Genomic DNA, 15,528 nt, shown 5'->3' with positions numbered 1-15,528 from the left:
CATTAGACTTTGTATATACTCTGTGTCTTAGACTGCGTGACGGAAGCTATGCATATTTGAGCCACGGGGACATTATGCAAGTGGATGATTATCCGGAATTTGCATATGTGGGTGTATAAGAATATGGTTGCCGTGCAGCCAATCCCAGGACGAAGTCGAAATGACAAAACGCGTCGGACCGTGGCTGCACGGCAACTGGAAGAGGTGTTCACGCAACACTGGAAATGACGTTCCGCGTGGATTAGCTTGCTGGTCGGGTGAGATATGGTGTTCATCGCTGGGTCCGCCGTGACTATGATATGCTGGCTTCTGATCACTATAGCAAAGTGTTCTTTGTATGGCTTTCTTGTAGGTGCAATACCATTAGGCCTTTGTGGTTTTTAATAAATTACTTTTTTATCATACGTCATTGCACTATTGGAGTTCTCTTTTCCTTTGCATATTTATGGGAATGTCTTTCCTATTGGATGTTTGGATTGAATGAGGAGATATCTACAACCCTGAGGGGTACAATGCTCTTTTTGCCGAACATGAGAGTGTGAGGCAATTATTGTTGGTGAGTGTACATCCTATAGCGGAAGTGGAGACACGTCTAGTTATCACTTGGTGTGGTGTGGAATTACTCAATCAATTGACTGTTTATCACGGATTATCAATTGTATATTTCATCCAGATTTGGATCCATTTTCTAGTATGGACTGTTTTTTATGATTATGCACTTTCATTCACTGGGTGTCTAATTGTTATACTTTTTATTTTTGAATTTTTTAATGTTTCATTCACATATGTATTGTTTGCTCAGTGCCACTATTTACCTGGTTGCTTTTCCTCATTTATGGTAGATGTGTTTTACGCTAATTATTTTTTAAGTGGCAGCTATATTTTACATTTTACTATCTATTCACGTATATTCTTTGACACAGGGATAAGATCTGGGGAAGTGTGTTATTTTGAGATCTTTTTTGAGGTTTTAACCCTTGCCTATTATATCCAAAACTAGAAAAAGGTTTTGGCTTTAAGTTATCAGTTTAAGCTCTAAAACAAAAATTGTATTAGTGGCAGCACTCAAATACAGACATCTTGCTGCTGCAGTGTCATAGAAATAAAGGGGTCTATGGGTGTATAAGTCTGCTGGCATCAGGCATGTACTGGCCATCGGGAGTACTGGGATCCCGGTTGGCCGATGGCTCAGTGGGCCGGTTTAAGTGACAGCGGAGGTAGAGCGGGTGGGGGCTCCCAAACCCTGTCCACCAATAAGCTAATCTCCCGCTGTGCAGCTGTATAGAAAAAAATCTTCTTCGAGGCCCCCTGTGTTCAGTGGGGGGCCAGGGGACAGAAAGCAGACTATTGCTATATCAGTACACTGGAATCGGCCGGGATCGCTGCTGCGGATTAATTCGCCTACAGCCGAAAGTGATCAAATAGTCCACTTTCTGGCCCCCACTGAACACAGGGGAGACCCGTAGAAGTTTATTTTCTAAACAGCTACACAGCGGGTGTTGGGAGATAAGCTGATTGGTGGATAGGATTTGGGAGTCCCCACACTGCTCACCTCGCCCCCCCAGTTTCCTCCAGCCCCAGTTACCCAGCTCTGTGGTGCCCAGGAGGAAGGGAGAGGACCAGATATACCAGCAGCGCACAGCTGGTCCCGGGTTCCCAGCTCCAGAGGAACCACCTACAGGACAAGCACTGCACCCAAGACCTAGGTAGAAGGAACTGTGTAGACCAGGTACTGGGGGGGGGGACTAACACTGATGGGCACTTATGAGGCTGCGCTGATGTGCACTGATCAGGCTGCATTAATGGGCACTGGTGTGGCTGCATTAATAGGGACTGGTGTGGCTGCGCAGATGGGCACTGATCAGGCTGCAATAATGGGCACTGATGTGGCTGTGCTGATGGGCACTGATCAGGCTGCATTAATAGGCACTGGTGTGGCTGCATTAATAGGCACTGGTGTGGCTGCATTAATAGGCACTGGTGAGGCTGCATTAATAGGCACTGGTGAGACTGCATTAATGGGCACTGGTGTGGCTGCGCTGAAGGCCACTGATTAGGCTGCATTAATGGGCACTGGTGTGGCTGCATTAATGAGCAATGGAGTGGCTGCATTCAGGGCTGGACCTAGAGTGGTGGGGGCCCCTGGGCTTGACTCACCTTCGGGCCCTACCCTTCTATACATATGCACAGCTCTATAAAACAGAAATAGAAAAGGACAAGGTGCGCCAGACTCAGTGCAGCATTAAAGAACTTCTGTTTAATTGGACAAGACAAAACAGCCAAATGGCTACTCACAAAAGTAGATAATATATAAGTGTATAAGTGGGGGATACTGTACTGGTATTCGTCCTGGGTCCACGATTAATAAAAGCAATAAAAATGGATAAAATGATAAATACCATATTTATCGGTGTATAACACGCGCCGGCGTATAACACACACCCCAAGTTTAGGTGGAAATTTTAAGGAAAAAAACTTTTAGGAGGGAAGTTTAAGGAAAAAACTTACATTTAAATTCCCATTAATGCAGCCTTGTCAGTGTACCCTTGCCCCAGTGTCATTTGCAGACTTGTCAGTGTAGCCTTGCTCCAGTGTCATTGCTGCCTTGTCATTGCAGCCTTTCAGTTTAAAAATGGCGCCGCCGAGATACAGAGCCGGATGTCCTGTGTATCTCGGAGGCTTTCGGCCGCTCTTGGCGGCTTTCGGACACTCTCGGCGGCTCTAGGCTGCTTTCAAAACAGGCGGGGCCCCCTATTGGCAGGGGCCCATGGGCTTGAGCCCAGTCAAGCCCAATGGTAAGTCCGGCCCTGGCTGCATTAATGGGCAATGGTGTGGATGCGCTGATCAGCACTGATCAGGCTGCATTAATGGGCACTGGTGTGGCTGCGCTGATGGGCACTGATAAGGCTGCATTAATGGGCACTGGTGTGGCTGCGCTGATGGGCACTGATCGGGCTGCTTTAATGGGCACTGGTGTGGCTGCGCTGATGGGAACTGGTGTGGCTGCACTGATGGGCACTGATCAGGCTGCATTAATGGGCACTGGTGTGGCTATGCCCTGTCCAATGCCCAATAATGGAATGTTTTTACTTATGTTTTTCGTGCAATTGCGTATAGTTTCATATACTGTTTTTGTGCGTGTTTGCAAAATTAAAGTGGGCCGGTCTGGATGAAGTCCAGGGTCAAATTTTTGTCCCAGTCCAGCCCTGGCTGGCATCCACGCAAATCTAAAGTCTAAAGCAGGGGTCTCCAAACTTTTAAAACAAAGGGCCAGTTTATTGGCCCAGATGTCATCTAAGAACAGGCTAGGTGACACTTTTCTTCCCAATCTGAATTCTGTACATAGGGCCCACACTATGAAGTCCAGATTAATCAATACTCCCCATTATGTGATCTATGGTGGGAAGTGTTGGTGGAGATCTATATTTTTATGTCAGGAAAATGACATCTGCATCCTATTAGAAGAAAGGCATTGCTGGCATCTGACGAATGCCCTGCACACACATAGAACACTATGCAATGGACAAGTATTGTTGAAGGTTGACACATAGTGGAATCTCTGCACTGTTGCTTTGTCTTAATTAGTTTACAATGTTGTGATGACATTCTGATACATTGTTTATTGAATGGAATCCTATGTGTGGGATTGGGGCATCCTGCTTGTAGACTTTGTAATGATTTCTCAACATCACACATAAATCTAATAGTAAACAAGGAGGGGGAGGGGGGCAATGACGTTGAAACTATTTAGGGATGCAGAACCGATGACATACAATCTAAGAACATACAACTGACATCTGTGTATGTATGATCTGAATTGTCTGGACATCTCTTCATTTGGTCAGCAATACTTCCTGTGCTATAATGGAAAGTGCAACCCTACTGGGAGAAAGTTCATCTAATTACATCACACATACACCGGTGCCCTATGGCTGTGAATAGGATTATACATTTATATACACCCTATGGTGAATGTGTTCCTACACTATTCGCACCCTATGGTGAATCTGATCATACACCTATAAAAAAACTGTAGTAGTGGGACTGATCATACCCTTATATGCCCCCCTATGATAATTCTGGTCATACACTTGTATGAACCCCATGGTAAATCTGATCTTACACCTATATGTACTCTATGGCTATTTCAACATGGTAGGACTAAGAATCTGACCATACACTATACAATCTGATTGTGAATCTGATCTTACACCTATATACACAGTATGGTGAATATGATCATACCCTTGCTCTCCCTATGATAAATCTGATCATACACCTGTATGCACCCTATGGTGAGTTCAATCATTCCCTAATACAGAATACACCCTATGGTGAATCTGATGATTCGCCTATATGCATCCTATGGTGAATCTGATCATAACCCCCATGCCTTATCTAGCAGTTGTAGGGCTGTTATTCTGATCATACACCCTATATACTATCCATGGTGAATCTGATCATACACCCTATATACACCCTATGGTGAATCTGATGTATATACTCTCCAATGTCATAATGAACTTACTGTATACACAACATGTGGTGAATGTGATCACACATCTATATACACGGTGTGATGATACATTATATACACTCCGGCTCCTTGTCCTGTAGTTGTAGGAGATCTGAGCACACACTTTGCATCCTCTGATCGTACAATCTGCCATCTTCCATGCGATGTCCCCGGTTCTCGCACACACACCGGATGGACTGATGAGCTGACAGTACAAAGTTTGGGTGAATGTAGCGGAGATCGCACAGTCCGTTCCGGCTTCATCCTCAGTACAGGACCGACATCTAGTTCTCCTCCGCCCTCTGCTGGGACTTGTAGTTCTCCTCCGCCCTCTGCTGGGACTTGTAGTTCTCCTCCGCCCTCTGCTGGGACTTGTAGTTCTCCTCCGCCCTCTGCTGGGAGTTGTAGTTCTCCTCCGCCCTCTGCTGGGAGCTGTAGTTCTCCTCCGCTCTCTGCTGGTACTTGTGGTTCTCCTCCGCTCTCTGCTGGGACTTGTAGTTCTCCTCCGCCCTCTGCTGGGACTTGTAGTTCTCCTCCGCCCTCTGCTGGGACTTGTAGTTCTCCTCCGCCCTCTGCTGGGACTTGTAGTTCTCCTCCTCTCTCTGCTGGGACTTGTAGTTCTCCTCCTCTCTCTGCTGGGACTTGTAGTTCTCCTCCTCTCTCTGCTGGGACTTGTAGTTCTCCTCCTCTCTCTGCTGGGACTTGTAGGTCTCCTCCGCCCTCTGCTGGGACTTGTAGTTCTCCTCCGCTCTCTGCTGGGAGTTGTAGTTCTCCTCCGCTCTCTGCTGGGAGTTGTAGTCCCCGGAGATCGGACACATCGTACCTGCAGAGAGACAAGTGACAGCGGGCGGCGGTGACGTCAGATCGGGGGGCGGGGACTGTGCGAAGTGTGAAGCCGGCCGGGAGCCCCGGGAGGAGGAGGAGGGGGGGGGGGGGGGTACGGGAGAAGGACCGGGGAGGGGGAGATAATAATGGGAGGAGAAGATGAAAGGTGGAATCATCAGATATGGAGGAGGAGGAGGAGAGCTCCGACCCTATATAAGACTTCCCGAGGAATCCCAGCACAGGAGATTGTACCGGAGACTGCACCGGGAATTGCACCGGAGACTGTATCGGAGACTGCACCGGCGGCGGAGATTGTACCGGAGCACACCGAGGATCGGACGCCGACTTGTCCCGCAGGTCGGAGAGGAGCGGACACTCAGGTGAGACTCCGGGGTATTGGAGGACCCCGAGCTCTATGAGGAATCTTCTGTGTCTTCATGGGGTGGTATTGATGGTATATATTGATGAAATTGATGGTATTGGTGATATTGATGATTTTGATGGTATTGATGATATTGATGGTATTGATGATATTGGATGATATTGGTGATTGTGGATGGTACAAGGTGGTGCTTTATCGTGCTATACATTGAGGTGCAGCAGGTGCTCATACAAAGCAGGTGCAGGACCCTCACACTTGTACATGGCTCTGGACTGTGATTCTCCATTGTATGGTCATCTCTCATGTATGTTCAGTTTATTAAGGCTCTCGGCATCCTGGGGGGGGAATTGCCTCCATTGCAGACAAGGAAAGTCAAGACAACAGGTGGGTGACTCTACAATCTGCTTCTCCCTCCATACTCCATACTTCTTCTTCTCAGCTCAGAGCTGGCTGTGCATTCCTTCCTAATGACTTGGCGCTCTATGTGACCCAGCATGACCCCCCTCTTTGCTCTTCTCTCCCCCCCCCCCCCTGTCAGTCGTGCCTGTTCATGTGTCAGATGACTGTGTATTGCAGACAGATGTCCTGATAAGAAGCCCCATCTCATCCCCTGGCACCCCGGTCACGATGGAAGGAGGTCCGCCGTTATTGGACGTGGGGTGGCCCTCAGGCTGGAGTCTTCAGCCACTTTCCACTCTTTGCTCATTCAGGATGGAGGTAATGATCCCTGGGAGGGGTATGTGGGGGCATGATATAGACAATTGTGATCTGGTGCCTGATGATGCCATGTCTCCATCCCCTTGTATTTGATACATAAAAACAAACAAAACATTTTTCCATTGGACTTTAAATGAGGCATAACATTTTCAAGAAAAACTATTTTATTGCATAATCAATAAAGATCTCATACATAAATAGAAGAGTTAGTAAAATAGCAAGCCGATTCATTCCCAATGCTATGTATCAGCATATAATCTGCATTATATAGTAATTCATGTACATGTTCCACACTACCAAATTTCTACAGCATAACAATAGGTACTTTAACTTGACGCGTTTCGTAAATGTCGCTTTACTTCTTCAGGATTGTTATGTAATCCAATGTAAAATCTGCAAACCAAAAAAACAATTTCAAAAAGTATATTCAAGCACTCCCTAAAAGTAAAGGAGTGCAGTATCTATACATATTAATGTCCTTAACAAACGATACTTACAAATCAGCTTGATAATTGATCTAAAATAACATCTCCAAATGGCAACCACTGTAAGGTGTCTGCCCCAGGAGTTGTGGGAGGAAGACATGCCCCCCCCCCCCATAGGAGAAACAAAGGAGCAGCACCTAAAAAGATATAGATAGGGTTAAAAACCCAAATTCTCCCCAAAGACAGATGTGGGGGCATGATCTGGCTGCTATGGGATGATAGGATAAGACACATATATCGGCCATAAGAAGCTTTACCTGATCTGCACATGAAGCTATTCTCACCCATCGCCCATCAGATATGGTCCATGTCCTGGCACTATAAAGTCATTTTGGGGCATGATATGGGATGATAGAGTGTGTAGGATAGCTGGCAGGGTATGTAGGATTGCTAGCTTTCCATAAGACAGATATTTCTTTCAAATAAAATTTCACCTGATCTGTGCATGACGCTATTCTCATCCTTTGCTCATCACGGCTGGTCCATCTCCTGACACAATGGAGTGCTTTTTGGGGCATGAACGCCATTCTTTGGGACTGTAGGATATGTAGGATCATTGTATTTCCAGAAGAAAAATATATCTGCCAAAAGAAACTTAACTGACCTGCACATAAGCTATTCTCATCCATTGTCCTTCACAGATAGTTCATGTCCTGGTACTACAGAGTGGTGTTGGGGCATGATCTATCTGCCATTTGAGATGGTAGGATTCCATTAGACAAATATATCTACCTAAAGAAACTTTACCGGGTCTATACAAAAGCTACGGGCTATACATAAGCTTCCAGAATAAAAAACTGACAAAATAATCTTAGTTGATCTATACCTAACCTATTCCCATCCATTGCCCATCACATCACAGATGGTCCATGTCCTGGTACTACAGAGTGGTGTTGGGGCGTGATCTATCTGCCATTTGAGATGGTAGGATCACTGGCTTTCTTTCTTTTTGCCAAATATATTGTCAAAAAGAATCTTACTTGATCTGCAGCTAATAGTTATCCTTATCTTCTGACCATCACATACACTGCCCATGTCCTGGCACTATAGAGTGGTGCTGAGGCATGAACTCTCTGCTATGGGATGGAAGGATGTGTGGTATCACTGTCTTTCCAAAAGGTAGATCTGCTAAGAAAACACTTACCTGTTCTGTACATAAGCTATTCACATTGCCTGCCCATCAAATCACAGATGGTCCATGTCCTGGCACTATAGAGTGGTGTTAGGGTATGATCCCTCTGTTATGGGATGGTAGGATATTTAGGACCACGGTCTTTCCATAAGACACACATATCTGCCAAATTAAACTTTATCTGATCTGCACATAAAGCTCTTCTCGTCCTTTGCTCATCACATCACAGGTCTTCCATGTCCTGGCACTATAGAGTGGTATTTGCACTGCAGGTAACTGGAGCTAATTTCATACTGCTTGATTTCAGATGAATCCAAACTTTCACCAGCTGGCCAGCTGATCTGCTGTAGGTGAAGCATGAACTGCGTGCTGCCAAGAACACAAATTAGCAATGCTTAATCTGTCTTGTAGACAGCTTGTAAATACTAAAACCTAACATGGGCTGCATGTTATATTTAAATGTCTTTAAAAGGCAAAGAAAATGTTAGATTTAGTGTACAGCAGATATTTGCCGTTGATGACCATCTTCTGAAAATGCCAGTTGTCTGGCTATTATGCTGACCCAAAGCGGCTTTAATGCAATTGGGCTGATTTACTAAAACTGGAGAGCGCAAAATCTGGAGCAGCAGTGCATAGTAGCCAATCAGCTTCTAACTTCAGCATGTTCAATTAAGTTTTGACAAAAAAAAAAAACTGGAAGCCGATTGGTTTCTATGCAAAGCTGCACCAGAACTTGCACTCTCCAGTTTTAGTAAATCAACTTCTCTGAGTCACTGAAATGATCAGACAAGTTAGAGAAAGTCAGAAGTCCTTATCTGTATAGATATATTAGATAAGTGGCTAAAAGTTTTCATCAGGGCAGAACACGCTGCATGACAAAGTTACATAAATATAAAATATTTTTCTGTGCTGGTGTTTATGCAATATGTAACTGCTTGTGTTTAAAGATCATCATACACATTACAATCTGATGGTACAATCTCCTTTAGATTGATCGACAACTATGTAATGCAAGAGCCTGCCTGACTGGATATTAAATGATCGTAGAGTTCAGGCATTCACTCATATTACATAATTTTGGTAACGAAAAGTTTATTGTACAGAGATTGTACATTCAGATTATAATTTGTATGGTGATCTTTAGGCTTAATAAGGTTCTTGAAAATTTAAATCATGCCATGTAATGTTCATAAAAATGTATCTTTCTCTTTCAGGCACTTTAGTATTTGCAGATGACCAGATACCAATTATGTTAAGGACTCAATATATCCTCATTAGAAATGGTGGCTCACTTCATATTGGATCCCCACAATGTCCCTATACCTCTGATGCCACCATTTCTCTTTATGGAAAATCTACTGATGGGTACGATGTAGAAGAGTTTGGAAAGAAGTTCATAGGAGTGGACAGAGGTGGGATACTGGAGCTACATGGCAGAAGACCCTTATCTTGGACATTGTTAGATGCGACTCTGTATCCTGGAGGACTGCCCTATGGATCCTACAAGTGGGAGAAGCATTGGGGCAGCCGGGGCATCAATATCAGGATCATTGACCCAGAGACTGGGCAAGTCCAGGCTGCTGATCGGTTTGACACGCACATGTTTCTGGAGGAGAGTAAGAGGCTGGAGGAATTCTTGGCCAAGCAGAGTCCAGGCAAGGTGGTGGCTGCAGCAGTGGGAGACTCGGCGGCAAAGAGCCTAACTCCAGATGTCAGAAGATACTTGAGAGAAACTTTGAACAGTAAATACATCTATCATATTGGTTACAGGTAACGTCCAGCGCCTACACCTTACTGTATGTGACGTCAATGCATTGAACATTTCACTTGTCATTTATTGTTGTCTTTACTAGTGTAAGCATACCTATTGTGTCCATTGTATATAGGAAACCAGTCACTCCCTAACTGTTGTAAAACTGCATGTCCTCATATGTCCCGATATCATCTGGTATCTATCTATCTATCTATCTATCTATCTATCTATCTATCTATCTATCTATCTATCTATCTATCTGTCTTATTCATCTATATTATCTCATAGACCAGCCTCTCTCAACATTTATACCCGAGAGGAACCCTTGAAATAATTTTCATACCTCCTGTAACCCATGATAAAAATGGTCCATTTGGGTCCTTAGGAAAATGGCCCTTTTATTAGTGGTCAGTGGGAAGAATGTCCCCCTTACCATCAGCTAAAAAGATCACTGGTGTCATGCTACAGGCTCTGCCTAATGGTGATGGACCTGGAACTATGCAGGCACCATCAGATGGGAGGTTAATTAACCACAGCTCAAGAAGCCTCTAGCAACTTCTGGAGGAACCATGGTTTAGAATAACTGCAATGGATATACAGTACATACTTGTTAGATTTAGCAAAAAAATCCTATAAACTCTTGTGAGATTAGTCCTGCTGTACATGTGCTCACCTCATCACCACCTCCCACTCCCCTTAACCCAGGGTTTCTCAATCAGGATACGTCCAGAGGTTGCTAGGGGTTCCTTGAGCAATGAACATTTTTTGCCTCTCAGATACTGTAAGTTCCCACTGACACCATTGATCTTTTTAGCTATCTGTAAGGGGATAATTCTACCAAATGACCACAAGTGTAAGGAACATTCTTCCCACTGACCATCACACTAATGTATCATGAGTTGTAGACATAGTATTTTTTAGCAGGGATTTCCTGAGACCAGAAAATTATCTAAAGGGTTCCTCTGTGTTGAAAATGTTGAGAAAGGCTGCCCTAACCTGTAGGAGAACCTCTCTCCATCTAATGATCACCCACCTCCAGAGTAAGGAGCACCTTCAATACTGAGTCTGAAGTACTAAAGGTCAGACCTTTACATGCAGAGCTGTGTAGTGATTCAGTTCTCCTTCCCAGTGCTCCAAGGCACATCTTCACAGGAACGTAGCCACTTGTATGTTTTTTTAGTACAAAAAAGACTTTAGCTGTCCTGTCTAACCTGTATAAAAAAGATCTGTGTACTTACATATTTTTAATCTGCCGCATTCCAGTCACCTGATCCTGCAGCTCCGGCTCCATTTTGTCAGTGAGCTGCTGCTGCAGGGGAGAGGAATGAGCGCCGACAACAGCTGGGCAATGACAGCCTTTGAGTGACATCACCACTCCAGATGACCTGCTTATACTTGCAGTGCCACACTAAACAAAAAAGGAAGGTGTATATCATCCCACTGGTGCTCAGGAATGGGGTGCCGGCATGAAATATCACCATCCAGTAGTGTGTAGTATGCTTAGAAAAATTGCCCACTCTCCCAGTCCAGTCTATGTTACTAATGTGTGAGATTGCCTCAGCCTTACAGCACTCCACAAGCCATGCCCACTGACACGTTTCGTCCCACCTACAGGGGCTTAGTCATCGATGTCTGGGTACTTACCTATTTTTAATCTGCTGTGCTCCAGTCAGGTGATTCTGCAGCTCTGGCACCCCTTGTGTCAGTGAGCGGCGGCTGCAGGGGAGAGGATGGAGCACCGACAACATCTTGGCCATGGGAGCCTATGGGTGATGTCACCGCTCCAGGAACTCACAGGCGTTGTCAAGGGCTCCCTTACACAGAGGAGCCGGAACTGTAGGATCATGTGACTGAAGTGGATTAAAAATAGAGAAGTACACAGATCTTTTTTATAAAGAGTTGGTAGGATAGATAGGAAGAGGGGCAAGGGAACATTATTGCACATTTAAATGTAAGTACCATTCCTTTTGCTGATTTAAAAAAAAATGTTTTTTTTTTACTGAAATCAATTCGGCAATAGATGATTTGTTCCTGCTGAACTAGCCGAGATTCAAACCATCTATGGGCAGGCTGATTGTACACAAGTCAATCCATCGATCGACTTGGGTACGAGCAGCATGTCAGATTTTTACATGCGATTATTGCCCACCGGGAGAACACAATAGCTCCACAGGAGGGATTCCCCAATCAACAATGACTGTGTTGTTGGGGGAATCGAGCGATTTTCTTTCCTGCCACATCAAATAATCTATGACCTGCCTTAGGCTTTGTTGTTTTTTTTTTTGTTTTGTTGATCTTTTATGCTTTCTCTCCACTGCACTAATGTTTTACCAACTAATGTACAAACACCCTTATATAGACCACATTATTTAGCTGTGACAAATATGTTGAGAGGTACACTCCTAGATCGTTGACTGGTCTACTCATTAGTTTGCATAGCTAGTTTGGACAGGCCTTGTATATTTGGCTCATTACATATGGACATGTCTAGACTTATGGTTATTGAGGCTAATGATGAAAAGTGAAGGTTTAAAGCTCAATACTTAGTGTGCTCAGTGGTGTGCCGAGCCATTGAGAGTCTAGCAGAGCTCAGGCAGGATGTGTGGGAGCAGAGGCAGGTCTACCTACCATGGACAGCTCCCGGGCTGCTGATAAGATATCAGGACTAGATAGAAGAGCTGAACACCCAGGTACATGGACTTCATCCCTGAGCAGAAATATGAGAAGAATGCTAGGAATGCAACAAGGGACCATGAGCATAGACTAGACTCCAACAATACCTGCGGAGGGCTTATTCAGTCTGCTATCACAGACGACCCCCTTTCCCTTATCACACAATTGCACTCTAATGTATATTGCTATAAGTATTTACTTAGTGCTTGATGAATTACAGGGTTGAGTAGATCTGAAACACGCAGGGAATTCCATTATATTGTGTTCTGCTATGCGCAGAATAATTTGAGGCTCTGACAGGTTAATCCTATGAGGCTTTTCTTGTGTAATTATCCATCTGTAAGCTATAGAAAGTGATGTGGGTATAAGAAAGAAATGACTATTGATTGCCATAGGGATGGAATGTGCCATAAAATAGAATGATATGACAGTTATATTATCAGGGCAGGGCTGGCAAGGCAGGGATCGCCCTGAGGCCAGTCTTGCTTTGACAAATGAGGGCTGGCACCAAAAGGTTAAAGAACACCCTCTGTGTTTTTACAGTGCATATTTATACGCTTCATACCTCCTATATATATATTACTTTGGAGCTTCTGTTTTACATTACAGATCTGAAATTGATGTTGATTTACTAAAACTGACTTAAGAGTGCAAAATCATGTGCAGCTGTGCATACAAACCAATCAGCTTCCAGTTTTTGTTTTTTTTTGTCAAAACTTAATTGAACAAGCTGAAGTTAGAAGCTGATTGGCTACCATGCACAGCTGCACCAGATTTTGCACTCTCCAGTTTTAGTAAATCAACCCCATTGCATTACTGAGTGCTGAGCACAGGACTAATCAAATTTAGAAATATTTTTTTTTTCTAAGTCTAAAGCAGCATTTTAACTCTTTTTACCCCAGAGGAACCCCTAAAATAGTTTTCAGGTCTCAGGGAACCCTTCCTAAATCCAATTAATCTGGTATGGCACATTGAGCTGGTGGCTTTCTATCATGTAACAATGTCCCTGAGCTCATGCTTGGGGGGGGGGGGGGGGTTTTCTCTAAAACTGGTGCACACAGAATCTGGTGCACCTGTGTATAATAACCAATTTACTGGAAAGTGCACAATCTGGTGCATCTGTACATGCCAGCCAATCAGCTTCTAAATTCAGCTTGTTCAATTAACCTTTGACAATAAAACCTAGAAGCTGATTGGTTACCATGCAAAGCTCACAGCTGCACTAGATTCTCAGTGCAGTTTTAGTAATCTCCCCCTTTAGTGATCAGTAGGGACGGGCTAAGGTTTGTGGTCAATGTCATTGATCAAGTATGACCATGTCACCAGCATCCCAGCGCCTTTGTCATGTGCAGCCGTGGGTTGTCATCGTGTTCCAGTTTCTCTTAGTTCATTCTTAGTGATTCCATGGCCACAATGGATTGGGCCGGTGGATTGCTGTCATGTGACAGTTTCCTTTTAGCTCACCCTTAATGATGAGAAGGAATGAGCTAATGTTCTTAGTCAATGTCATTGATCAAATATGGGCATGTCATTAGCATCAACACGCCTTTGTTATTTATTTATTTATGACAGGTACTTCAATAGCGCCTATTGTAAATTGACATCAGTCTTTGCCCTCAAGGAGATTACAATCTAATGTCCCTAACTCACATTCATACATACCCATACTAGGGCCAATTTAGACAGGAGCCAATTAGCCTACTAGCATGTCTTTGATGTGTGGAAGGAAACTGACACAAGCACAGGGAGAACATGCAAACTCCAGGCAGGGAGTGCCATGGTTGGGATTTAAATAGCTGATACTGGTACTGCTAGGCAGAAGTGTGTGGTGGCCATCAGGTGGGCAACTCCAATGCCACAACGGATTAGGCCAATGGCCTGCGCTTATGCAACAGTTTCCATAGATAATCCCTAGTAGTCAGTAGGAAGAATGTACACTTTACAGTTTTGGTGAGAATGTTGCCCTTAAAGATAGCTAATAAGATAATTGTTGTCATGATGCTGGTTTTGCCGCGTGGCATTGGCTCTGGTACTATACAGGCAACACATTGCGGGAAAAAAAGTAGTGCATGTCCTATATTTTTCACCACACATCACTGCAGTGTAGTGATGTGAACTGAACACATAAGATAAATTGTTTGTGTGGTAGGGTGGGTGAGGCAAAGATGCCCATGAAGCCCACAATGTTTTATGATGTGAATGGGTCCTAAAGGTATATGTGATTTTTTTGTCATAGAAAATCATTAATCATACATTTTCCATGTTATGACCATCAGGCAACCTTGGGCTTTGGTTGGTGTGCTTGGAGAGGGCCCACTAAAGGTATCTGAGGACAAAAAACAGTACGAGAACAATGGAACAACTGGGCTGGCAATCGCAACAAGAGAATTTCAGACATATGGAGGACTTCATTTCACTGTTACTGCTTACAGTGGCTGGAATAAAGGTAATGTAGGAAATGATAAACACTACAGAGGTAATAAGAACATAATACATAGTATTTGATTAGTTTAGTAATATAAGAGGTCCATAGAATTGTACTTTGTGATAAAAGAACGTACCTAAAAGGCTTCAGTATTTACTCATGTAAACCTCGTAGGAAGGTAGTTTATGGTTCTACGCGGTATCTTAGCTGCTGGTTAGTTTACATAAACTATTCGAACAAAAAAAAAAAAAATGTATTGTAATTTCTAACTACAGATAGAATTTTTTTAGACCAGAAAAGTCAGAGATTTTCCTGTTGACTTATTTCCATAGCACAAATGATAAGGATGTGTCTCATCACCTACTTGTCTGACTACTGTCTGGCTGGGTATTAACACCTCTGCTCCGACCCATTAGGCGTTCCGAGGAATGGATTCAGAGTTGCAGTGTCCAGGGGCATCATTCTTACATTAGCGGATGACGTTACCACCTGGTTGCCTGGTAACAGAATAGTCGTTGCAAGTACTGATTACTCAATGTACCAAGCTGAAGAATTCAATCTGCTTCATTGCCCTGAATGTAAAAACAACCAGGTCAAAATTGATGGTAAGAACAAACTCT

General features: G+C 43.9%; 2 protein-coding genes across 5 annotated transcripts in view; both read left to right on the top strand.

The window, feature by feature from the left end:
- The window catches only part of LOC141131327 (cell surface hyaluronidase CEMIP2-like), a 177,465-nt gene that overhangs the window by 81,280 nt on the left and 80,657 nt on the right, over positions 1 to 15,528 (top strand). The window contains exons 4-7 of one of the 2 annotated variants that reach the window (XM_073618463.1): positions 6,300 to 6,440; positions 9,272 to 9,827; positions 14,760 to 14,929; positions 15,325 to 15,513. In XM_073618463.1, the coding sequence (XP_073474564.1) occupies positions 6,300 to 6,440; positions 9,272 to 9,827; positions 14,760 to 14,929; positions 15,325 to 15,513 (1,056 nt within the window). The remainder of the gene's footprint in view (positions 1 to 6,299; positions 6,441 to 9,271; positions 9,828 to 14,759; positions 14,930 to 15,324; positions 15,514 to 15,528) is intronic. The other variant, XM_073618464.1, reaches the window with a different exon arrangement.
- CEMIP (cell migration inducing hyaluronidase 1) overlaps positions 5,459 to 15,528 on the top strand; it is a 200,677-nt gene continuing 190,607 nt past the window's right edge. For all 3 annotated transcript variants that reach the window (XM_073618470.1, XM_073618471.1, XM_073618465.1), the window contains exon 1: positions 5,459 to 5,721. The gene's annotated coding sequence lies outside the window, so the exon portion shown is untranslated. The remainder of the gene's footprint in view (positions 5,722 to 15,528) is intronic.

Source organism: Aquarana catesbeiana, linkage group LG03, assembly GCF_042186555.1.
Source record: "Aquarana catesbeiana isolate 2022-GZ linkage group LG03, ASM4218655v1, whole genome shotgun sequence".
In the NCBI taxonomy this organism is placed as follows: Eukaryota; Metazoa; Chordata; class Amphibia; order Anura; family Ranidae; genus Aquarana; species Aquarana catesbeiana.
The sequence above is the reverse complement of the archived record's forward strand: the minus strand, read 5'-3'. Positions and strand labels throughout refer to the sequence as shown.